Below are 26210 nucleotides of genomic sequence, written 5' to 3' on the forward strand. Positions count from 1 at the left end.
AAGAAACAAAGAATTATCCCTTTCGGTTTTGATTTCGTTTCCCATAAGCCCCACCACTTTTAATAACCAGCTGGCTTTTCAGCTTTTTTTTTTTTTTTTTTCCTCCAGCTTCTGAGCATACGAGTCCGTTTCCAGAGGGGCCAGAAGCAGGAAGAGCCCTAGGAGCCAGCCAGAGCAACTGACTTGACCCCCAGCTGCAGCTCCAGGTAAGTCTGCTCCTAAACTTGACCTTCCAAGCACACTTCGGTTAAATAACAATAAATCTCCCTGCGCAGACCCCACACTGGGGGAGGAGAGGAGCAGATGGAGGCGCGGGGCCAGCGGGTGGCGCCGGCCAGGCGCATTGTTCAGGCAGCTCCGAGTCTCCTTTTGGATCCCAGGCTGCTTTCAGGCTTGTCGCCCGGATGCGCCGCTGCTCCCGGAGCATCTAAGCAGGGCTGCAGCAAAAAGCAGGAGAGCAGGTATGTCTTCTGAGGAAAGGAAGCTGAAGTCATTTTTGAGATCGAAGACGCAAACTCACCCTCACTCCCCAGCCCGCCCTTCGCAGAGGCGATGGGTGCGGTCTCTTCTCCTAGCCCCCTCTTGCCCTCCTCAGGCACATCCTGACTGCACCCCGCTGGGCAGTGGTCAAACAAAAAAGATGGTCCTACACACAGAGCCAATTTAAATCCTAAATAATGGACTCAGGATTATTTTTGTCTTAACATTTGATACTCTGAATACATACAGAACTGTTTTCTTTGGAATAATTCAATCTCACTCTTACTAAAAAAAGCTATTAATAATAACTGTAAGATCTAATCATGTTTGTTGATCACGTATTGTTTTTAATGAGTGGCACATACAGCCTCAGAATAACTTCTGGTACTTGCTGAAAATCTCCAGTGTGGGGTATTCTTGACTATCAGATAATTCTGAACAGTCACCTTTGGAAACTTGTTGGTCATCTTCTGCCTTCTATTAGCACTGTTCTTTTCTATTTGTTTAGTTTCTTTTTATGACTTTTTGTTGTTATATTTATTTATTTATTTATGAGGCCATGCCATGCAGCACGTGGAGATCTTAGTTCCTGGACCAGGGAACCCCTGTCTCTTGCATTGGGAACAGGGAGTCTTAACCACTGGACTGCTGGGAAAGTCCCTCCAAGTGCTTAGTTTTGAAGTTAAAAGCTTCTTGGTTTTGGTCCCTCAGTATACTTTGAGTTAAAATACAAAATCTTTGTAGACTCATTGACTTACACAAAGCTTTATCAATATTTGGTCTAAGAAATAAACTCCACAATTTCTCTTGCTTATAGCTATTCACCTTAAAAATAAAAGTTATTTTACAAGCCAAAGTGAATTTATTCAGAAATAGTCGAGTTATTGCAATTTGGGACAAGCGAGCTATTAAAAAAAAAAAAGCCATAAGGAAGTCCAACAAAGAAAAAGAACATTATAGAGAAAAGTAAGGGGCTGGGAGTTTGGTTTGGAAAGAAAAGTCAGAGTTCAAGAGTGATCACCAATTCTCATTGACTGAGTTGCTGGGGTAGTCAATTCTTGTAGCAGATGCAGTGTACACCTTTTCCTCTTGAGCGTTGTCATTGGAAACTCTTTCCTTATTGAAAATTTTTCCCTTGGGGTCCATAATTGACAATTCTTCCGTAACTGACCTCCAGTCTGTAGTTCTGCAACAAGCCCCCTTCTGGCTTGCTGACTCCATTTGAGTGAAGTTCATTTTAGGTGTGGGGGGGTGGGGTTGGGGACACATGAAACCCAGTTGGCTCAGAATCCGCCTGCCAGTGCAGGATATGCAGGAGACACCAGAAACATGGGTTTGATCCCTGGATCAGGATACCTTGGAAGAGAAAATGGCAACAGGCTCCACTATTCTTGCCTGGAGCACACAGCACATACATGATGGGGGAGGGGACACAGGCCTTCAAGTGAGATCTTACTTCCCAGACCAGGGATGGAACCGGCACCCTTGTCAGTGAAAGCACAGAGTCCCAACTACTGTCAGGGAATTCTCCAGGTTTTCCTTTATTAATTTTGACATAACGCAGCAGTAAAAGGTCATGTTTTATTCTCCCATTTCTGCTCCAAATCCACTATAGAAAAAGAAAAGAAATCGTTCTGAAGAAATCTGTTAAATAAATAAATGTTTTTTTCTGATAAAAAAGATTTTAGATACCTTATAATTCTTGGCAATTTGCAGCTTACAGAGCTCACTGACACATTATAACACACTGTCTAATTAAAATAGTACATGAATCAAGAAAAAATTTTTTTCATGATTTAGAGCCTGTTATCAGCTGTACTGTAATGAATCAAGAATTGTTGCTTTACATATAAACCGCTAAGAAAAAAGAAGGTGTTGGAGTTAAGTTCCTTTTTCAAGGCATCAACAGATAATAAGCGCTATAAACCTTCAGGTTTGAACCCTGGCAGCCCGACTCCAGAACCTGTACTTGGACATCCCAGGGCAGCTCTGAACTCCTCCAGCCTGACTCTTCCTACATCACTGCTATTCCCTCTCAGCTATTACCACTGGATCTCCCCAGCCTGATCATCTTCCTCTTGGGCTGTGTCCTCCTACTTTCTTGCAACAGGGAGGGAAGTGTCGGAGCCAATCCTCCACTTTCATTCAGTAATTCCTGTCCCTGTATTCAGACATTCCGTTGTAAAGCAATACTTATATAGAATTTACTATGTACCAGCATAATTTTAAGACTATTGTAAGCATCATGAGATTTTAATCCTCCAAATAACCCTAATGACAGATTGATTTTATGTCTAATGCTGCCATTGTATAGAAGAAAAAACTGAGGCACAAAGAAATTAATCTTCTCCGTCGTCACACAGCCAGTAACATATGGAAACATGTGGATGCTGCTTAGTATTGTTTTTGAGAAAATAAAGGAACAGTCAAAGCCTTCTGACTTCTGTCTGTCTCCTAAGATCATGAAACATCTAGTCATGGTGATGAAATCATTTAGAGTAGAGCCTGGCCCAGATGTGAAACCCTGGCATATCTAGCCAGACTCTATAACACCCAAGTTGCTTGCATCTCTTCCCTATCTGCTTAAATAATAAGAAATACCCTTTAATTTCAGTTAGTAAATTAATTGTTACATGTGCAACTTTGTTAGGTACCTTAAAGATCTGTGCTGTTTTAAGAGAGAGCAGCATCTTTATCTCAACTTCTCTCTCTCACAATCACTCTTCCTCCAGCCTGTCCTACTCCAGTGATTCCTTCATCTGGTCACCAGTCACATTCATTTTTCCTTTGTTGGCAAGGTTTTCCCTGATTAATCTCCATGTAAATTCAAGTCCCATTCCCTGCTCATTTCCTTCTGAGCATTTACCACCCTCTAATATCCATATATGTGGATACTTTATTTCTTCACTTTCTATATTATTTGTCTCCTTTACTAGAATAGAGATCCATGAAGTAAGAATTTGTATCTGTCTTGTTCACTGTTTGATCCTAAGCTCCTAGAACAGTGTCCAGCACATGGAAGGTTCTCAATAAATATTTGTGCAATTAGTGAGTGATCAAATCATTCTGGAACTCAAGAAATCATCTCTGGTCCCTCCTCATCCCGTTCATGTCCCATCTGTCTCTACTTACCCCCAAAATGTTAGTGTTCTCAAAGCTCTATCATCAGTGCTTTGTGTTCTCAGTCTGTTCACTGTATGCCTCATGTGGGGAAGGTTGCATTAGGGTTCATTTAAGGATCAATAAGATAATATACATACTGTACCTGTATAGACCTTGGCACACTAAGCTAAATACTTAACTTTTTGAAATATACAAAGCAAAGAGAATTGATATCTAAGTTCCACAAGCAGAAGACTAATGTGCATATGACTTTGGTAACCATGAGGGATGACCTCAGGACCCTGTAGGGGTTTTTTGTTTTTTTTTTTTCCATATTTCATTATTTTTTAATTGAAATATAATTTCTTTACAATGTTGTGTTAGTTTCTGCTGTACAACAATATGAATCAGCTATATGTATACATATATCCTTTCCCTCTTGAGCCTCCCTCCTGACCCCCATCCCACCCCTCTGGGGACCTTGTGTTCTACTGAGTTGTTTCTCTGTGTTACAGCTTCCCATGGCATCTGGATCCACCATAATGGACCCCATCTGTCTGGTAAGAAACCAGAACAATCAGCTGACAGTCAACCCTAGAGCACTAAAGATTCTCGAGCAGATATCTCAGCCTGTGGTGGTGGTGGCCATCGCAGGGCTGTATAGGACCGGAAAATCCTACCTGATGAACCGCCTGGCAGGACAAAACCACGGTGAGTTTTGTTAAGTGTCGTTCAGGACATTTGCTTGAAAGCATGGTAATGCAGGCTGCTGATCCTCCTCCTCTAGGGTCATGTTAAGGAAGAGCCTAACTCCCCCACCCGCGTCGTTGAAAAAACTTCTAATTCTCACCACTGAGTTTATAACTTCAAACCCATCCCTCCACAATGTTCACTCTTCTGTCCAGTAATCGAGAGTTCCCAATCCCATCAGAACATCTACCTCTTTCATTCTGATTCCATCCACTGCTGTCTTCTCGGGCTCATCTTCAACAATTACTGCCTTCCTTTCTCCTTCACCACATTTGCCCTAAACCACAGAGTCATTCCAAGCAGCACAGAAATATTTTTTAATATGTCTTATTTTTAGAAAACAATAGAAGGGAGCACCGACAGCAAAATCCCCATATCCTATACCTCAACGAGACTACCATGCATTCCTTTTGGTTTAATTTCACAGTAAAACTTTAATAACTATACATATTCTCTTTCTCTAACTAGTCTTTTCTAATATGTGAACTCTAAGGCACATAGATGGGGCTTCCCTAGGGGCTAATATGGTAAAGACTCTGCCTGCAAAGCAGGAGACCTGGTTTCAATCCCTGGGTCAGGAAGATTCCCTGGAGAAGGGAATGGCAGCCCACTCCAGTATTCTTGCCTAGAGAATTCCATGGAGAGAGGAGCCTGGCAGCTATGGGCTACTGTCACTGGGGTTGAAAGAGTCAGGCAGGACTGAGCGACCAACACTTCCAGGTTTCCCAGGTAGTGCCATGGTAAAGAATCTGCCTACCAGCGCAGGAGATGCAGGAGACTCAGGTTTAATCTCTGGGTTGGGAAGATTCTGCGGAGAAGGAAATGGCAAGCCACTCCAGTATTCTTGCCTGGAAAATGCCATGGACAGAGGAGCATGGTGGACTATAGTCCATGGAGTCACAAAGAGTCAGTCAAGACTGAGCACACACATGTAATAACACTTATGGAAGAATACATAAAAATATATATATACATATTAAAAAGTTGATAAGTATGAAGTGATCAACTGTTCAGTTGCTGCCCAGAGTAAGAAATAAAACATCACCAACACCCAAAAGCCCAAATCACACCCTCTTACACCCTCACTGGAGCTCACCGATGTTTTGATTTTCATGGTGCCTTCTTTCATTCTTTGTATTTAAATATTGTTTTACAATCTATGCAACTATATCTTAAAAATAGCTTAAACTTTATAGAGGAAAGTACATTCTGGTATTCATTGGGATCTTGATTCATATTCTCAATAAGAAGTTTATGAGGTTCATCTAGTTTGTCATGGGTGTGTCTGTAAGTACTTTCGCTATTTTGTACTTTTAAACTGACAGAGGATACCACAATTTACTGATCCATTTGTTGTTGATGAACACTGGCATTATTTGCAACTTTTATCTTTGATGAATGGTGCTCTCATGATTATTCTTCATCTATATCCTGGTGTGTGTATATACTAACTTATGTTTTACCTAGAAATGGAATTGCTGCATCAAGAAGTATTTGTCTTCAGCCTTTCTGGATAACATCAAACAGCCTTTTTAGCTTTATGTTCAGTTTATGTGCTTATTAGCAGCAATTTAGATTTTCCACATTTTCACAAAATTTCAGTAAAAACATTTTTAAACTTTTGTCGATCTGGTGTCTGTATGGTTGCTTGTTATATACCTCACTACTAATAGGTTTGAGCACTTTTTCATATATTTGCCTTTTGCCTTTCCTATTTCAAGAGGGTTTTTTTCTACCAAGTTGCCTGACTTGTTTCTGATTTTTAGGATAATACACTCATGTCCTGTTGGACATTTCTAAGAAGACACACCATTTCTTTCTAATGCCTTCCTCTGTGGCCCAGCAGCTTAGTGCAATTAGGGAATAGAACCTCAGTTCACTAAACTCTAAGGGTCCCTAGGAATATCTCAGTGTCTCACTCAAATTCTCTGTTTTCGTGTCTGTCTCTCTCTCTCTCTCTTCCCCCATCTCTCTTTGTTCTTCCTTTCTCCCACTCTCATTTTTCCTTTGCAATCTCTTACTGACTTAAAACAAGACATTTTAAGTTTGTCTTTCTTTGAAAGGAAATTGATCACCAATCAGGGGAGGATGCTTTTGCTTGCCAGTGTAAATTAATAAATAGGTCATTTTGGGAGAGATTTAAGATTTCAGAACTCTAAGAAAGAGATACATACAAGGAGTTTGAGGAACATTCTTTCTTTTCCTACTTGAGATAACATCTGGTAATAAAGAGGTGATTTTCCTACTGAGGAAACCTTTAACCTAGTCATGTTTTAGGGCTTCCCTGGTGTCTCAGTTGGTAAAGAATCCACCTGCAATGCTAGAAGCCTGGGTTTGATCCTGGTTTGGGATGATCCCTTGGATGAGGGCATGACAACCCACTCTAATATTCTTACCTGGACAATCCCCATGAACAGAGAAGCCTGGCAGGCTACTGCCTGTGGGACCACAGAGTCGGACACAACTGAGCAACTAGGCAGTCATGTTTTAACACATCTGAATTGTGACTTACCACATGAGTCATATCACAGGAAGAAGAAAGCACAAATTAGCACCCAGTCAGGGTTGACTAGCAGAAGCAAGTCAGTATTTTCTCTCCTGTGGTAATACCGTTGTCTGTTCTTTACATCTCATAACTGGCTGTGATGACCTCCACTTATAGCTTGTCTTTTCTCCCTGGAGGAACTGATAGTTCACATTTCTCTGTATTAATCAACACACAATCCAATGCCATCATGATGTAGAAGAGTGAAGATCATCTCAGGTCCTATACCCACTTGGAGCAGAAGACACAAGATACGGCACTGAATGGCCTGAGCCATGTTGAACCATGCTCCCTTAGGTATTGCGTCATATCCATTTCTATTCTCAGTTGAAGGGAGCACTGGCATCTGACCAAGGTCAAAATCTTGGACTGTTGGGTGAGATATCTTACCTGCAGCTTCTTAGGCATGTACCTCACATCCTCTCCCATCTCTGGGCTTAAGCCTTGAGAAAGAAGGGCAAGCAAGTCTTACAGGTCTGTTTTGCTTTCCCTTCTGTTATATCTCCGTGTGAGTCAGTAAACAAAGAATTCATCATTTTTGAAGAGGAGAAGAGAAATGAGGAAAATACGAGGAGGAAGAAGAGGAATAAAACTAACAAAAGTTGATGTATCAATGCAGGTTGTGAAAGGACACAGAGAATCCACTTAGAGGGGACCTGAAGATGTTTATTGGAGGGACGATTACAAGGGCATGAGCTGAGCAAAGGGAACCAATGAAGTAATGCAGAAACACTCAGAGGGTGGCAGGAACAATGTCAAGTAGCTTTGATATCTCCTACAGCATGAAGAGACAAGCAGTGAGTGGATTCCAGATGTGGTAAAGATCAAGGTCTTGTGCTTAGTTGCTCAGTCATGTCCGACTCTTTGCGATCCCAGGGACTGTGACTCACCAGGCTACTCTGTCCGTGGGATTCTCCAGGCAAGAATACTGGAGTGGGTTGCCATGTCCTCCTCCAGGGGATCTTCCCAACTCAGGGATTGAACCCAGATCTCCCCCATTGTGGGTGGATTCTTTACCATCTGAACCACCAGGGAAGCCCAAGCATTCTGGAGTAGGTAGCCTATCCCTTCGCCAGGAGATCTTCCTGATCCAGGAATCAAACAGGGTCTCCTGCATTGCAGGCCAATTCTTTACCAAAAAGGAGATGTGACTAAATATGGGAACAGAGGCACCGGGACACCATGGTTCATCAGGGTGGAAGCCAGGGCAACAAGTGCCTGCCTTCTAATCTCCTACTGTTACCTCTCACTAGTAAAAGTCCATCAGAAAGTGGAGGATAAGGGAGCTCTTCAGTGTCAGACAAATGTAGAGAGGTTAATAGAGCTAACATTATTTAAGAATGTGACATAGTTTGAGTTATTAATGCTAAGAGATGAATAGGGGACACAAAGTGTTTCTTGAGAAGGTTCTGAATATGTGTAGAGGTTGGATCTTCTGTACTTGTTGAAGTGAAAGCATCCTCCCCACAGGCAGGCACTCATATGCACACAAGTTCACCCAAAGTAACCTGTGGGCGGCCTGGACTATCTGCTCTTACTTTGCATTGCTTCCTCCTCTTTCTGCGCAGGTTTCCGTCTGGGCTCCACAGTGAGGTCTGAAACCAAGGGCATCTGGATGTGGTATGTGCCCCACCCCTCCAAGGAGAACCACACCCTGGTCCTTCTGGACACTGAGGGTCTCGGTGATGTGGAGAAGGTAAGGCAGGGAATCTTCTTTACTCCTGACACTCCACTTACAAATTCAATTTCTCACCTCAATTCAACTTTTACAACATATTCCTCTAAACTGCAAATCCAGTTATAAATAATGAGGTTAAATTCTCTTTCCTTGAATTTTCTCTTTAATAAGATCAATACTTTGGTTACTGGGGACACATCTCCTTATTTTTAACACTGGGGTGAAAGATGGAAGTTAACAAATATGTATTGGGTTCAAATCTAAGGCTCTGTGTTAAGTGCAACTGTGAGTGAAGTATAACCCAGAGCTGAGTTGGGGAGATAAAAAATAAGCAGACCCATGAAAAAAAGAGTGAGGCCTTACCCCAGGTTTTAGGTTTGGGAAGAAATCTTAGTGAAAGCTGTAATTCATGCAGTCAATTGGATCTACAGGTTCAGATGTGTAGAGTTAATCAAGCTGGAAGTAGGAATCATGAAAGTAGATTCAGCAAATAAACTATTTTTTAAATCTGCAGAAAAGCTTCCAACATACCAGGAGCATTTTATTCCATGTTTTGGATCTCTGAAGAGGAATTCTTCAATAAATTCTATAAAAACTTGAGCTAGACTCATGAACTAGAGAATGTAAATGGGATAATATTAGGTATTTTGTCTTCACAGTGTTACTTGCAATCAAATTTTCTCCTTATTTATATTAATCTGCTTCTAAATTAAAAGTAGTAGCATTGAATCTTTGACTTTCATCACTGCAGAAAAGGATTTAGGGCATGAATTCAGAAATTCTGAGTTTAAAAATCCAGATTTAAAGTATTCAATAATCATCTCAGTGTCAACCCAAGATGGTCTACTAACTCCTGCTAGATTCTAGCTTGCATGACCTTCTTCTTTTTGTCTAATTGTATTTGTTAAGAAACCAAAGCACACCAGACTGCACACTGATAGCAGCAGAACTTGCTGCCCTCCCTACCTGTAGTGTGTCTCAGCAATATATACTCTGTTCCAAAGTCACTCGACTTCTGAATCTCATTTTCAGCCTCATCATCTATGACCACATAGGTAACCACTACTTCAGTCAAATAAAATGAGCATGTAATACGCTTTCTGATCATGCTCTCTGACAACTGAGATTGGTTTCTGTGGGCCCTCCATGTGCATGGTCCCTGTAACTGCACAAGTCCATGTTCGGTCATTTCTTTAAAGCCCAGCTCTTTTTAACCTAATGCCATATTGCTGTCAGACACAATCATGTCTGGCTCTGAAAGCACAGAGTACATTTTCTGGTTCATTTGAAATCATCCCCTTTGTCTTTTATAGTATAGTATTAGGTTTCATGCCTGGCATCTTGGGTGTATTTACATGTTGCCAGATAATCTGCCCCTCTATCTCTCTAAGGAGGGACTGTCATAGGAAACTTTATATCCATATAAGCAGATGTTGTATCCACTGTTTTCTAAATGCACAATGAATAGTTGATGAATTTAATTGAATAACACTAGTTCCTAACATAGCCTATGATCAAGAAAAGAAGTGCAAAGGAATCATGGCCCATTTATTATTGCATAACTTACGTGTTCCAGGCACTGTACTAAACATTTGACATTAAAAAAAATAATTGTTTATTTATTTATTTTTGACTTCACTAGGTCTTTGTTGTTGTGAGGGCTTTTCTCTAGTTGCAGACAGTGGGGGCCACTCTCTAGCTGCAGTGCTTAGGCTTCTCACTCCTGGGTCTTCTCTTGTTGCAGAGCACAGGCTCTAGGGCGCGTGGGCTTCAGTAGTTCCAGTGCATGGGCTCAGTAGTTGCAGCTCTCGGGTACTACAGCACAGGCTCAATAGTTGTGGTGCACGGGCTATGCCTCCACAGCATGTGTGATCTTCCCAGTTTAGGGATCTAACCCACGTCTCCTGCATTGGCAGGTGGGTTCTTTACCACTGAGCCACGAGACAAGCCTGATGCACATTTATGATGTCATTCACTTCTGTTAATAGCTAACCACACCAAAGTGCTTAGAGGGATCAGTGTCAATACCAAAAAGGTTTGCGTTTAGCATTGTCTTGAAAATTTATATTACTTGTCTTACTATTTAATTACAATACAACTGTTATAGTAAATGAACAACCATATAGGAGAAGGAGGAGTAGCATCCTCACGCTGTAATATACTTTTTAGGGGGACTCCAAGAATGACTCGTGGATCTTTGCCCTGGCCGTGCTCCTGAGCAGCACCTTTGTCTACAACAGCATGAGCACCATCAACCACCAGGCCCTGGAGCAGCTGCAGTATCCTTCCAGGAACTGAACCAGCACATTTCATTGAGTTTATGGGACTAGCGACTGAGACTGTTTCTTCTTTCCCATGATTCCATTCTCATGGCTGACATAGAGGAAAATGGGGCAAAAGAGAAGGTTGATATAATGTGTTTTGGGGCCAAATCTGGAAATTGTGTTGGAGGGTGCTTCTTATTCCTTAGCTAATCACAGCTATGTGACTGAACTAACAGAGTTAATCAGAACCAAATCATCTCCCAGCTCCAATGAGGAAGAAGGCTCAGCAGAGTTTCTGAGTTTCTTTCCAGACTTCATCTGGACTGTGCGGGATTTCATATTGGAACTGGAGTTAGATGGATACCCCATCACTGAAGATGAGTACCTGGAGAATGCCTTGAAGTTGATTCCAGGTATCAGAGCAGGGCCAGAGTGTTGGATGGTTCAGTAGGAGGTAGTAGGGTCAACAGAGCTCTGACATTCAGCACTTGCTGTCAGTCTTGATTTGAGGTTGAGTTGAGGCCATGCTAATGGTGCCTGGTGAATGACAGATGGTGGCTTCAGTCATTATTGTTACTGGGAAAACTCTAGTGACCAGAGCTTAAGCTCACAGAGGAAATGTGGAATCCAATATTAGACCAAATGATTTTAGAGAAATAAATACCACGAAAAAAAAAGGCTCACATAAACTTATATTACATAGTAAATCTAAGTGCTTCTCCTTTTCTATTTGAGAAAGATAATCCATCAAACCAGAATTAAAAGGTAAACAAAAGAACAAATTTTCAAAGTACCTTTAACACAGTGCATCTTACCAGCATAGGTAGCTGTATTCTTCATATTGATAGATAGGCTATTTATACACTACAGAGTTCAGGAAAAAAGCACTTCCATGTCCTTCCAGTAAGACTGTCAGATCCTTTATATGCTCTTCCTCATAATATCACACTCTTCATCCTAGAACCTGACATAGTATATGTCAGCTAATATAATAAGTTAGTTATTCAGATTATTTTAGCAGAGTGGTACCTGGAAGCAATATTCATTTTTGTTCCCTTAATCATTTACTTCCCTGGTGGCTCAACTGGTAAAGAATCTGCCTGCAATGCAGGAGACCTGTGTTCAATCCCTGGGTTGGAAAGATCTCCCAGAGAAGAAAATGGCTACCCACTCCAGTATTCTTGCCTGGAGAATTCCATGGACAGAGGAGCCTGGCAAGCTACAGTCCATGAGGTTGCAAAGAGTTGTTCACTTTCAATGACTTGTTCATTCTTTCAATAAATAAGTATTGTTGAACTACCGGTAGATGCCCAGAATCCTTCTATATAATAACCACATCCAGTGTAAAATTATGCAAAGAAGAGATGAGGTCTCTTGGTTTCAGTTAAATTCAGTTCAGTTCATTTCAGTCGCTCAGTCATGTCCAATTCTTTGTGACCCCATGGATGGTAGCACGTCAGGCTTCCCTGTCCATTACCAACTCTCTGAGCTTGCTCAAACTAATGTCCATCAAGTCAGTGATGCCATCCAACCATGTCATTCTCTGTTGTCCCCTTCTCGTCCTGCCTTTGATCTTTCCCAACATTAGGGACTTTTCAAATGAGTCTGTTCTTTGCATCAAGTGGCCAGAGTATTGGAGTTTCAGTTTCAGCATCAGTCTTTCCAATGAATATTCAGGATTGATTTTCTTTAGGATGGACAGGTTGGATCTCCTTGCAGTCCAAAGAATTCTCAAGAGTCTTCTCCAAAACCACAGTTCAAAAGTATCAATTCTTTGGTGCTCAGCTTTTTTTATAGTCCAACTCTCACATTCATACATGACTACTGGAAAAACCATAGCTTAGACTAGATGGACCTTTGTTGGCAAAGTAATGTCTCTGCTTTTTAATATGCTGTCTAGGTTGTCATAACTTTTCTTCCAGTTGGCAAGCGTCTTAAAATTTCATGCCTTCAGTCACCATCTGCAGTGACTTCAGAGCCCCCCAAAATAAAGTCTGTCACTGTTTCCATTGTTTTCCCATCTATTTGCATCAGGTAATGGGACCAGATGCCGTGATCTTGGTTTTTTAAATGTTGAGTTTTAAGCCAACTTTTTCCACTCTCTTCTTTCACTTTCATCAAGAGGCTCTTTATTTCTTCTTCACTTTCTGCTATAAGGATGGTGTCATCTGCGTATCTGAGGTTATCGATATTTCTCCCAGCAATCTTGATTCCAGCTTGTGCTTCATCCAGCCCAGCATGTCTCATGATGTACTCTGCATATAAGTTAAATAAGCAGGGTGACAATATACAGCCTTGACGTACTCCTTTCCCAATTTGGAACCAGTCTGTTGTTTCATGTCCAGTTCGAAATGTTGCTTCGTGACCTGGATACAGATTTCTCAGAAGGAAGGTAAGGTGGCCTGGTATTCCCATCTCTTGAAGAATTTTTCACAGTTTGTGGTGATCCATATAGTCAAAGGCTTTAGCATAGTCAATAAAGCAGAAGTAGATGTTTTTCTATAACTCTGTTGCTTTTTTGTTGATCCAATGGATGTTGGCAATTTGAGCTTTTGTTCCTCTGCCTTTTCTAAATCCAGCTTGAACATCTGGAAGTTCATGGTTCACATACTGTTGAAGCCTGGCTTGGAGAATTTTGAGCATTACTTTGGTAGCATGTGAGATGGGTGCAATTGTGTGGTAGTTTGAACATTCTTTGGCATTGTCTTTCTTTGGGATTGGTCTCATTTAGGCTACACTAACATGAAATGGTGTGTGCTAAAGTAATCGCCAATCATATCTACAATGTGTGTACTTTTTTTCTCTGATTTATGAAGCGTTTCTTCACATCATGAGTATCATTTGTCTTCCACAGGTTATTTTACCAGCAATATCATAAATATATAATAAATATCTTTATTTCTACCATCACATTACTATAGAGCCCATATGTCATTTCTCAAGTGGGAACTCTAATATCAGAAAAATATTTCTGACAATTTCTTGGATTAATCTATTACTCAAGAAACATCTAATAAGTAGTTGATCCACTGCACAGCATGGAAAGTTAAGGAAAAGAATCAGAAGTTTGTCACTACGAATGGATTCCTCCCCCGCCTCCTCAGAAGTACTTCCTTTGTTCTTAGAGATATACAAAAAAAAGGGGGGCGAGGGGAATTTCCACCCCTGGGTAGATTAGTGTAAGATTGATTTTCATAATTCAATAATAGGAGATACACGAGTCATCTGCGTATCTGAGGTTATTGATATTTCTCCCGGCAATCTTGATTCCAGCTTGTGCTTCATCCAGCCCAGCATTTCACATGATGTACTCTGTATATAAGTTAAATAAGCAGGGTGACAATATACAGCTTTGACGTACTCCTTTCCCAATTTGGAACCAGTCTGTTGTTATTCTTGAGAATAACAAGAGTTATAGTGATGCAAAGATCCTTGGAACTGAAAGTCCTCAGGCCTCTATTCCTTTCATGATTGCTCTTTTTCCAATTCTGCAGGCAAGGATCCCAAAATCCAAAATTCCAACATGACCAGAGAGTGTATCAGGAAATTTTTTCCAAAAAGAAAGTGCTTTGTCTTTGACCGGCCTACAAATGACAGAAAGCTATTACTCCGTGTTATGGAACTATCAGATAACCAATTGGATGTGAATTTCCAGAAGCAGTCAGAAGATTTTTGCTCATATATCTTTACCCATGCAAAGCCCAAGACCCTAAGAGAAGGAATCACTGTCACTGGGGGAGGTGAGTCTCCTTCGCTACCTCATGTCTCTCTGTGCTTCAGGGTGTGGTAAACTTGTGATTACACTCTGGATTTCTCTTGGTTTCTCTGTAGTTGCGTTTTCTTCTCCATGTGACTTGGAAAATGGATGTTCACACCACTCATGAAAATGCATGTTTATTCATTTAAAGAAGCATATATAAGTGCTTTGCAGTCTACCAAATCTCATGAAACTATTACATTAATGATATAAATTAAAGATAGAAATCTTCATGGTGATGAGATGTCTGAAGGGATAAGTGTTTCGAGTGAGAATGGGCAAGATATTTTGTGAATTTACATGAATCAGGAAATAAATAGTAGTTATGAATCTGTGTAAGTTCATTGAGAGTCTGAGAAACAAATGTAAATACAATCTTACGTATGGGGCTGGCTTCACGGACATGCCACCTGCGCAGTCATGCTGCAATGAGCCCTGCTTGGTTTCATGTTTGTTTCAACTGTCCTGAAATTCTTGATGACATTTCAACAAGACATTTTCATTTACAAATAATGCCCACAAACTATGTAATGTACTTATATCTATAATAAGTTCTTTTTATTTTATTACAATGGGGAAAGTGATCTAGGAGAATCTTGGGCATATTGTTTGAGATCATTTGTTCGATATTGTAATATGATGAATTTGAGAACCATAAAAGATAGAGTGAATAGTAGACATAGTGATGTTATTATAAACAAGTAGATTCATAGATCAAACAGGAGAGGGATACAAGAATGAGTAAAGAGAATGAGGAGAAGAATAGAGGAAAAGGAAACTTCCACTTCCATAAAATTTTAGTGATTTTTTTAAGGTGCTAATCTCTAAACCTATGAAACAGGTAAGAATTCTCTCTGCATTTAATAAATATTATGTATCTTTCAGGGTTGGGGACTCTGGTGGAGGCCTACGTAGATGCCATCAACAGTGGAGGAGTTCCCTGTTTGGAGAATGCAGTAATAACTCTGGCTGAGCGTGAGAACTCAGCAGCCGTGCAGAAGGCAGCTGATCACTACAGTGAGCAGATGACCCAGCGACTGAACCTTCCCACAGACACACTCCAGGAGCTGCTGGAGGTGCATGCAGCCTGTGAGAAGGAGGCCATTGCCATCTTCATGGAGCGCTCCTTCAAGGATGACAAGCGGATGTTCCAGAAGAAGCTCGTGGTAATGTGTCCTAGAATATATGCTTCCTTATTCCTTTCTTCTGGAATGATACTGAGACTCCCCCTTTTTGACAAAATGGTCCCTGTGCTTCTTATCATAAAAGGAGTTTAGATTCTAATGAGTGATAGGGCTCTACAGGCTACAGGTCATCACTTTTTTAAAAATTGGGCTTCTTATTTTCTGTTGTGGCAAAACAAATTACTCTGCTCTTAGCAGCTTGAAACAACACACATCGATTAGCTTATCGTTCCTTAGGTAAGATCCCACCCAGGGTCTGTGGGTATTCTGCTTGGTGTACCATAGCTAAAAACAAGGTTCACATTGACTTGGTATCCACATGGACGTTCTGGGGAACTCCCCTCCGTCTTCAACGCAGCAATGGTGCACTGTTTTCCTCTTCTATTTCTAATCTCTCAGACTACCACTTCTGCTACCAACTAGAGAAGAATAACATGTAAAGTGCAAGTGTGACCAGGAAATATCCACCTGAGTAATCTCCATTTTATAAAGTCAACATGTTCCATGCAATATAGTCTGTACACAGAATAATTGTTCATCATATTCACAAGTCCAGGGACTAGGTAGAGTGTGGACCCTGGGAAAGAGAATTCTTAGAGATCACAATTCTGCTTACCATTAGCACCTTCACTGAAAGTCTGACTTTCAGTCTTGCTTTACCATTATGTTACAAAAATCTCTTACTTCGTATTGAGAAAACAAGCCTGATTGGAATTTATAAGTACAAGCAAAAATTTCTTTTCCTATATTTTCACACACTCAAATTCTCAATGAAATGAGAGTATAAGAAAAGTTGAAAACTCTAATTGGTGTGGTGTTGTTTCACTAAGTCACGTCTCACTCTGAGATCCCATGGATTATAGCCCCCCAGGCACCTTTGTCCACAGAATTTTCCAGGCAAGAATACTGGAGTGAGCTGCCATTTCCTACTTCAAGGGTTCTTCCCAACCCGAGGACTGAACCAGCATCTGTTGCGTGTCCTGCACTGGCATGTGGATTCTTTACCACTGTGTCACCTGGGAAGCCCTGCTCAGTGTATAGTTAATTCATTAGTAGGAACTTGATTTCCTATGTATGTACGTTTTATCCTTACCACCCAAGTTGGCAGAAGAAGCCCTACTTTCAGTCATGATTGTCTTTTCGTTGTTCATTGGTGATGGATAGATCACTATTAATGCTAATGCTGTTAAAATAGTACTTTGCTTCTGCCAACCCGTTCATTGCACAGATATTGACACTGAGCCCAGGGAATTTAGGGGACTTCATACAAGTCACACAAAGAGTTGGTCAGAACTGGGACTACAACTGAGGCCTGACTCCATGTCTATTATTCTGAGTCTCATGTGCCCTGATGCTGTCAGACTGCTTCTTCCAAGGGAGCACAGCTGGACCATCCTGTCTAACAACTTCTTTCTATCGAATTTGCCCTTATTTCCTTGGCAGGACATCATGGAGAAAATGAAGGACAGTTTCATGATCCAGAATGAAGAGGCTTCTGTCAAATATTATGAGGCTGAGCTTAAACAGCTTTCAGAATCTCTGATGAAAAGTATTTCAGGAGGCACATTCTTTGTCCCTGGAGGACACAGTCTCTATTTAGAAGCAAGGAACAAGTTTGAACAAGATTATAAACTGGTTCCCAGGAAAGGAGTTAAGGTGAGGAGTAATGGGATTGGGAAAGAGCAGCAGATTAGAGTCAAAGGGTCTTTGTTGGTTCATTTGGTTGCCAGATCCTGATTTGCACAGAGGCAGCTGGTCATGAGGAGGCTGACTTGGAACCCCAGGAGGGTTCTGAGTCTAGTGCTGTTTTTCTGATGAGTTGAGTAAGAGTCCAGGAGATCCCAGGTCTGTTGGCTGCCCACTGGTGGGTGAGCCAGGTCCTAGGCCTAGTAACACCCTACTAGAGGAGAGAGCCACGTCCCGGGGATGGGTGCAGGGTCCAGGAGTTCCAGAGCATGTGTTGACAATGGTAGAGCTGTTAGGCTCCTGGATCTGGGGGATTTTGAAGATTCTGTTGGCCTGATATTGGTCCAGGTGGTCTTGAACCCAGCTGATCCCAGGAATGACATGGCCTGCTAGTGAGTGGACTGGCCCTGCAGACTGAGAAACTGAGGTCTTTTGCACCTGGTATCTTTCCCTGATGTGTCCCAGGGTCTCTGGCTGGAGGGTGCTGGGGTTTCAGGTCTCGTGCTTGTGTCCTAGTGAATGGGACTGGGTCCCTGGACCTCTGGTAGACATAGCCATGTCCAGAGGCAGCTGTGGGCTCAGGAGATCTGCTGGTGGATGGAGCTGCATGCATGTCTAGTCCATTGCTTGGCCTGAGGCCTCCCAGTACTGGCATCTGCAGACCATTGCATTAGGGCAGGGCTGGGTCTTGGGGCTAATAAGATTGGGGGAAGATTCCAAAATGGTGCTCGCCAAAACCACTGTCCAAGTGGTGGAAGGAGCTTCCCAGAATGTCTTCTGCCAGTGTCTATGTCCCCAAGAGAAGCTCCAGTTGCCTCCAGCCAATCTGGGAGACTCTGCAGGGTCAGCAGGTAGGTCTGACCCAGGCTCCTATCAAGTTACTGTTTATTCTCTGGGTCCTGGGACACGTGAGATTTAGTGTGCACTGTGTAAGGGCTAGACTCTTATTTACCCAGGCCCTCTGGGACTCCTGAAAATCAGCTCCACTGGCCTTCCAAGCAAATGCTCATGGGTGTTTGTAGACATGCACATAATTCTCAGGTCTGTAACCATTTGGGGAGCCTACAAAGGATGGAGAATTTATAGGATACAGTCTACACTTTACTGAACAATAATTTCCACAGCAGGACACTACGCCTCTTCTACCTGACAAGTCTTCACTCCTTGTTGTTTCCTCAGGCAAACCAGGTCCTCCAGAGCTTCCTGCAGTCACAGGCAGGAGTAGAGGAAGCCATCCTGCAGGCAGACCAGGCCCTCACGGATGCGGACAAAGCCATGGCAGGTACAGGGGTGGACTGAGCTCTCAGAGGAGAAGATGGCTCTTGTGCTGCCGTTTGGCAGGTGTGGGAACAAACACTTTCTAACATCAGAGCTTCCTCTTCTTCCATGGAAGCTCTCTGCTACATGTGGAAGTACACGGGGGAGTTTGGGTTATATGTCCATCCAATCAGTGCTTCTACATCATATGCTGAAGCATGTTGTCTGATGTGGTAGCAGGAACAGTCAGACTCCCTCCCACAATATTAAAGGCACCTTATCTCTGAGCAAAGGAGGTGACAGCTCAGCATAAGTCATGTTCTCCCCTCTTTAAAATTCTTGTGAAACAGCTGAGTGTGCCAAGAAGGATGCAGCTAAGAGGAAACAGGAGCTGCTAAGAGAGAAACAGAATGAAGAGAAACAAAAAATGGAGGCACAAGAGAGAAGCTTCAAAGAAAACCTGGCCCAACTGCAAGAGAAGATGGATAGGGAAAGAGAAAATCTTCTGAGAGAGCAGCAAACGATGCTGGAGCACAAGCTGAAGGTAAGTCTAGATGGGCCTGGGTGGCACCTTGGGGAAACCCTAACTCCTCAGGAATAAAGGGACAGGAATTTGACCTTAAGTCAGGTCCCGGAGGGAAATACAAAAACACAGGACTCACTGTGACATCAAAGAGATGTGAATCGGTTTATGTCTGTAAGACTTGGCACCTTCTGTAGTGTTAGGGTTTGAATGGGACCAACCAGGCTCCTGGACTGCTGTTCATGGTGATTATAGCATCACATGTGTTCCCAAGTGAATAGGACCTCAGTCTTAGAGTCCTTAGAATTTGGGATACAACCGTCAGAGACCTGGAATAGTTCCATCTGCTCCTGAAAATATCAGATTGTGCTGGTATGAAATACTGGATGCTGAAAGCTGTAAAATTTGCTACATTTGTTTCCATGTCTCCTGATCCATTTTATACACCTAAACTTAAATGCATTCTTTGTCCCAGCCTGGAGTTTGATAGCTAGAGTTCTAAGTGAGTCAGCAGTGCCATCTTGGTGACATGTGTGTGGTCATTCTACCTCAGTGAAACTGACAAATATTTAGAACTCACCTACATGTTCTCCTGAAGTGTATTTATGAGGCTGGAACCTCTCCCTGGGGCAGTTTTCAGACCTGACCTATACCCAACTTCTCTGTACCCAAGAAGATGGTGTTGAAGGAACATGGGAAACTCTAAACCCTGGATGCTCTCCCTTCTGTGTTGCAAATGTTTGCAAATATTAGAATAATATTAAAAAAAAAAAAAAAACATCTAAAGTGTTAGAGAAGTAGACACACATGCGTATCAACTGTAGTAGTTTGACACAAAATGCTGATTTGGGGTATTTTCAAAAAGGGACTCTTCTTTTTACAGATGCAAAAAGAGTTACTCACAGAAGGATTCAAAAAGGAAGCTGAGGTGTTAAGTAAAGAGATAAATCAACTAGAAGAAGGTATTCAAACAACTGAAAAGTCCTTCAATATTTCACATGTCCTTGATATGATGAGCATGGCATTGATTGCAGTACTCCCTGGGGCTTATAAAGTACTTGGTATGGGACTGAAACTTCTCAGTGATCGTATGAAAGGGGCTGAGAAACCCTACTAAGTATATTTTGAAAGGCTTCTTATGTTTTAGTAGTGTAACACTACAGTTCATTTTTAAAATATGTATGTCATGATAGTTTTGTTCAAGAGGAGCTTAAAAACTGATTACCAAAGAACTACTAATGTTATTACAAAAGTGATTACCAGTGCTTGATATGCAAAAAATCCCACACAATTTTGAATGAATTAGTTAATTTTAAAAAATGGAAACAAGTTGGGAGATAATGACTAATTATAGATAAGTGTTAAGAAAAGCAAGAAACAAATGAGAAGAGGAAGAACAGTCGCAGTCTCTAATAAAGTCTTGGAGATCAACTCTTTAAGTTATAATGAGCCCTTATAAATCAATGAGGAAAGAACAACCAACGGATTTTTAAATGGGCAAAAATATACCAACAGAATAAATATGTTTAACTTTATTGATTATAAATGATGTACAAGGTAAAATTAGGAGGGACATGTGTCACCTCCCAGATGGGCCAGAAAGAAGAGTTTGGAAGAGACACTGGCTGGCAAGGGTACCAGGAAATTGGGGGTCTCTGATAAACGCTAGAGAGAGTACAAACTGGTGCAAATATGCGTCCAAGATTTAAATGCAAGTACTGCTGATACAGAAGTCCATGTTTAGCCATTTATCTTACAGGTTTTTTACCCAAGTTGCAAATGACATATGTAGCAGTTTATTTGTCACAAAATTGTTGTAATTCCAGAAGACTGGAAACTTCAAAGTCCCTCTGTCACATACTAGTGAGATAAATCCTGAGACACACTTACACAGGAAAACTCTACAGTCACTGAAATGAAAAGGGAAATGCTATTTGTTCTAAGGTGAAAAAATCTCAAGATGCAGAAAGTGTGTATAGTTGTACTACTGATTGAAAAAAATAATGAATATGTGCACATATTATCATCTATCTTGGAAATTAAAAAAGAAATTGGTATCCGTGAGCACAATGAGATAAATATGATAACATGAGAAGATAACTAACTTTGCCTGGCACATTCCTAGGTGACTTTTATACTTTGTAAGAATTCTTACTTCTTGAAACATAAACTAAGTTATTAAAATTAAAAACAGAAGCAGTAATGCACAGATTGGAAAAGAGACTTCTCTTTAAGAATATGCGAAATAACTTCTTAAGGAAGCAGGACTAGTAAAGTGTCTTGAGCTCCTTTGATCTCTTGAACATTTGTGTGAACATTGAGTGTAACACAGGCAAGAACATTTAAACAACCAATCTGCAGTCTGGGGAAGTCCTGCTCTGAAGCAAAGGCCTGGTCCATGGTGACCAGCTGTGGCAAGTCCTCTGGGCTTGAGGTTCTCTCAGGGCCTGGGTTCCCTCTGGAGTGGGGAGAAGTGGGGCAACAGGAGTGAACCTTGGAACATGCACAGCAAGCAGAGCCATGACCTCTCCCTACGTTATGTCCTGTTCATACAAGGAGGTTGGGATCTGTTCAGTTCTCTGGACATATCACATGTTTTACGCCACACTGACTTCATTGTTAATTCTTATGCCACTTAACAAACTCCTTGCTGTTAATTCAGATAAGAAGACCTCCTGTACAAAATCACCTTAACATGTTTCATTCTAGATTTGGTCAGTTCACGTTCTATTAATCACCCTATGGGCATTAATTGGAGTCAGCATCTAAACATAAAGAGCACACTTATTATTCGGAAATATTTTAGTGTTAATTACCACTTGGAAAAAATAACTTTTTCCAGTTCCAACCTGCTTGTTTTCTGAATCTTGGTTTCCTACTTGCTCACTAGAATAAAACACCTTTATTGCACCCCAAAACTATATCATTTACCCCTGGTTTCTGTCTAAACCAAGAGGACTAGTAAAATCTCTTATTGCAGCCTCATTTCTATGTAAGCAACTCTGTTAAAATAATTCATCTGTGTACATCAAACACTCTGTATGACAGATATTATGTAATGTCATTCATTGCTTAATACTCACCTAACAAATGTATGACAATGGATTTCAATACCTATCACCTAGCAGGAAATTTTCTCTTGAAAATAAATATTTCTCTTTTTCAAAGGAAAAGTATTTTCCTGTTGTACATGTGTTATTCTATGATTATAAAAGAATTCAAAATCATTTAAAAAAATTCACTATTCACAGAAAAGTATAAAAGTAATAAGCTACAATCCTAACAATGAGATAGAAATGCTGTTTATAATGGAATACATAATGTTCAAGGCTCTGATGTATTTATTATTGCTGTACAAATGTTTTTATAAAGAGATCAGTTATGTACCTATTATTAATTGATTTATTCACAATGAACATGCCCAAATTTATCTACAGACAGTAACTTTGGTCATCTGGAAAGGCGTGTGAAATGTAGGCAAAAAATTCAATCCTTCATATTATTGGTAAATTAAAAGTCTTAAAGAAATTCCTCTTCTTAATGATGTATAAAGAGGATATTTTTTATATTATTCAATAAACTATACCTAGCCCATGCCTATCGGAGAAGGCGATGGCACCCCACTCCAGTACTCTTGCCTGGACAATCCCATGGACGGAGGAGCCTGGTAGGCAAAGAGTTGGACGTGACTGAGCAACTTCACTTTCACTTTTCACTTTCATGCACTGGAGAAGGAAATCGCAATCCATTCCAGTGTCTTTCCTGGAGAATCCCAGGGACGGCGGAGCCTGGTGGGCTGCCGTCTAAGGGGTTGCACAGAGTTGGACACGACAAGCGACTTAGCAGCAGCAGCAGCACATGCCTATGGGGCTTACCTGGTGGCTCAGAGGTAAAGAAACCGCCTGCAATGCAGGCACCATGGATTTGATCCCTGGGTCAGGAAGATACCCTGGAGGAGGAAATGGCAAGCTACTCCAGTATTCTTGCCTGCACAATCCCATGAACAGAGGAGCCTAGCAGGTTATGGTCCATGGAGTCGCAGAGTCAGACACAGCTGAGCACACATGCATGACAGTACATGCGTATAGGTAGACTATAATGACTAGAAAGGATAAAATCATGTCATTTATAAATCTAAGCAAATGAGCCCTTTCTATGGCAGTTTTTAGCCAATATAGAGGAGGACTTGGGTGGAAAGCACTTACACGCCCATCTGAACCTGCTGTTTTTCTCTGGAAGGAACTGGATACCCCATGTGCTCTGGGTTCCTTGAGTTTCTATGTCAGAAAACTATACAGCAATGAAGTAACCACCTTTGGCCAACAGAACAATGATGCTGTTTAAAATAGTGAAGAAAGAGCCTGTAATTGGCAATACTTCGGTTGTCACCATAATTGTCAGTTGCCTAAGGAGCTTCTGTTGAAATAAAACTGTGCTTTTGATACGAGGATCCATTTCTCACTGAACATGACAGTCACAGGCTGACAGACTGTGGCATCTACAGCATGACTCTGCTTTCTTAAGGATTGTGAGTTAAGGTTCAGTTGCCACTTCTCTGACCAAAGTCTCTGGAATAAGTTCCACAGCTGGTCCAGTCCCCAAAGACCCTCTGGTGTCACCAGAGGAATGCCCTGAATACCGGAAGTCTGGATGGTCTGGTAAGGGGGGAGAGGGGGCAGTGAGGAGTTCTACTTCCCCATCAAGTCTCTCTGACACACATAACAAGTAATGCAAACAAGAAACAGGCACACCCATTTGTGCCAGGAAGTGATCATGGTTTAGAGAAACGAAGCGGTTAAGAGTGAGGGACTGGACAATTACAGCAGAGTGAAAGCAATCTGCCTGACTCTGATGTTCAGTCCTAAGTGGTTTTCTGATGGAATAAAGTTATACATATCTCAAGACAAAGCTCCAGTTGAAAGGCCTTTTCCATACTTCATAATAATAAACATATGTTAAATTACTGATGGAATCAAAAATCTATACAAGCACTTGTTGAGCAATTCTGTAGGAAGGCAACATCATAATCATTCTTTCAACACAACATTTGGTAGAAGTGAGCTTCCCAATGTTCTACCAACATTGGGAAGAAGTGAGCTACTCTGGACATTTCTACATTTCTTACCCCTTCTCCTCAGACTTGTGTATGGCCTGCCTCACAAAGGTCTCTCATCTGTTGACTGGGTATTACATAGTCCTCACAGGATGTATTTATTAAGGCAATTCTTCAGTGCTACAGATGGGTTGCAGGAACTCATTAGAATTGCAAACAAGAGACTTCTCTTCAAGAATACAAGATATGACTTTTTAAAGAAGCAGGACTGAAAAGACAGTGTCAAGGGGTTTCCTTTGGTCTCCTCAGGCTCATGTTCAATTCTGCTAGTTGTGTGAACATTGAGTATAACACAGGCAAGAACATTTAAGCAATCAGTCTGCAGCCTGGGAAAGTCCTGCTCTGTGAAGCAAAGGCCCGGTCCATGGTGAGCAGCTGTGAACAAATGTGGCAGGTCCTCTGGACTTGAAGTTCTCTCAGGGCCTGGTCCTCCCTGGGGTGGGGAGAGGCAGGGCAACAGGAGTGAAACTTAGAACATGCAAAGCTGGCAGGAGCCTCGGCTTCCTACTTTACTTCCTGTTCAGAAAAGGGGCTGGGACTTGCTCAGTTCTCCTAACCTATCACATGTTTTAAGCCACACAGATGTCATTGTCATTACTATTGTTGACTCTTATGCCATTTCACATCTCCAGGGGATCTTCCACACCCAGGAATCAAACCCAGGTCTCCTGCATTGCAGGTGGATTTTTTACCAGCTGAACCACAAGGGAAGCCCAAGAACATTGGGTAGCCTATCCCATGTCCAGGGGATCTTCCCCATCCAGGAACTGAACCAGGGTCTCCTGCAATACAGGCCTATTCTTTACCAAGTGAGCTATAAGGAAAGCCCATCACCAACTCGATGGACATCAGTTTGATGGCATCACCAACTTGATGGACATGAGTTTGAGCAAGCTCCAGGAGTTAGTGATGAACAAGGAAGCCTGGCCTGCTGCAGTCCATGGGGTCACAAAGAGTCAGATATGACTGACCACGGAACTGAACTGAACTGATGCCACTTAGCAAACTCCATGTTGTTAATTCAGAGGACTTCCTGTACAAAACCAACTTATCTTAAAATGTTTTACTCTAGATTTGTCAAGTCACATTCTGTTAACCACCCTATGAGAATAAATTGGAGTCTACATTTAAACATACACAACGCACTATTATTTGGAAATATTTTGATGTTAATTACATGGAAAATAATTTTTTCCAGCCCAACCTACTATTGTTCTGAATCTTTGTCTCCTACTTACACATGGACAGAGGAGCCTGGTGGGATACAGTCCATGGTGGGGTCGCAGAGAGTCAGACACAACTTAGTGACTAAGCATGCACATGTGAACTTACTAGGATAAAACACCTTCACTGTACCCTGCAACTTCATCAGTTGCTCCTGCTTTCAAGCCAAACCTAGAGGAGTAAAATCCCTCATGATTTCAATCCAAACCAAGAGAAGTAAAATCCCTCATGGTGACCACATTTCCTATGTAACCTAACCTACCTAAGATAACTCATCTGTGTACATTGAACACTATATAAGACTGACTTGGCACAATGTCACTGATTATTAAGTACTTGTATATAAAAAATGGCAGATGAATTTCAATACCAAGCACCTAGCAGAAATTTTTTTCTTAAAAGATTTTTTCAAAAGATAATTATTTTACTATTATGTATATGTTCATCCGCCATGACTGTAAAATAATTCAAAGTCATTTAAAAAATTCATTAGTCACAGAAAGAATAAAAATGATAAACTAAAATCCCAACCATGAACTAGAAATTCTAAGAATGACACATATAGTAATTAAGGTTTTTATTATTAGTTTATAAATGTTTCCATAAGTAGAATAATTTTGTACCTATTATGAATTGAATATCCACAA

At 41.3% G+C, this 26210-nt stretch overlaps 1 protein-coding gene across 3 annotated transcripts; it reads left to right on the top strand.

Moving 5' to 3' along the window:
• Nucleotides 1–67: 67 nt before the first annotated feature.
• On the top strand, nucleotides 68–25899 carry LOC109556089 (guanylate-binding protein 4-like). 3 transcript variants are annotated; one of them, XM_070780037.1, is made up of 11 exons: nucleotides 68–206; nucleotides 4098–4293; nucleotides 8446–8573; nucleotides 10725–10834; nucleotides 11036–11232; nucleotides 14314–14559; nucleotides 15462–15742; nucleotides 17204–17416; nucleotides 18626–18728; nucleotides 19054–19247; nucleotides 24972–25899. In XM_070780037.1, the coding sequence occupies exons 2-11, from the start codon at nucleotides 4104–4106 to the stop codon at nucleotides 25194–25196; spliced, it is 1887 nt and encodes a 628-aa protein (XP_070636138.1). In that variant the 5' UTR covers nucleotides 68–206; nucleotides 4098–4103; the 3' UTR covers nucleotides 25197–25899. The 3 variants fall into 3 exon arrangements, with proteins under 3 accessions (XP_070636138.1, XP_070636128.1, XP_070636137.1); XM_070780027.1 differs by lacking the exon at nucleotides 24972–25899 and adding an exon at nucleotides 20110–22402; XM_070780036.1 differs by lacking the exons at nucleotides 68–206; nucleotides 24972–25899 and adding exons at nucleotides 340–461; nucleotides 20110–22402.
• The last annotated feature ends 311 nt before the right edge of the window (nucleotides 25900–26210 follow it).

Source organism: Bos indicus, chromosome 3 (assembly GCF_029378745.1).
Source record: "Bos indicus isolate NIAB-ARS_2022 breed Sahiwal x Tharparkar chromosome 3, NIAB-ARS_B.indTharparkar_mat_pri_1.0, whole genome shotgun sequence".
NCBI lineage: Eukaryota > Metazoa > Chordata > Mammalia > Artiodactyla > Bovidae > Bos > Bos indicus.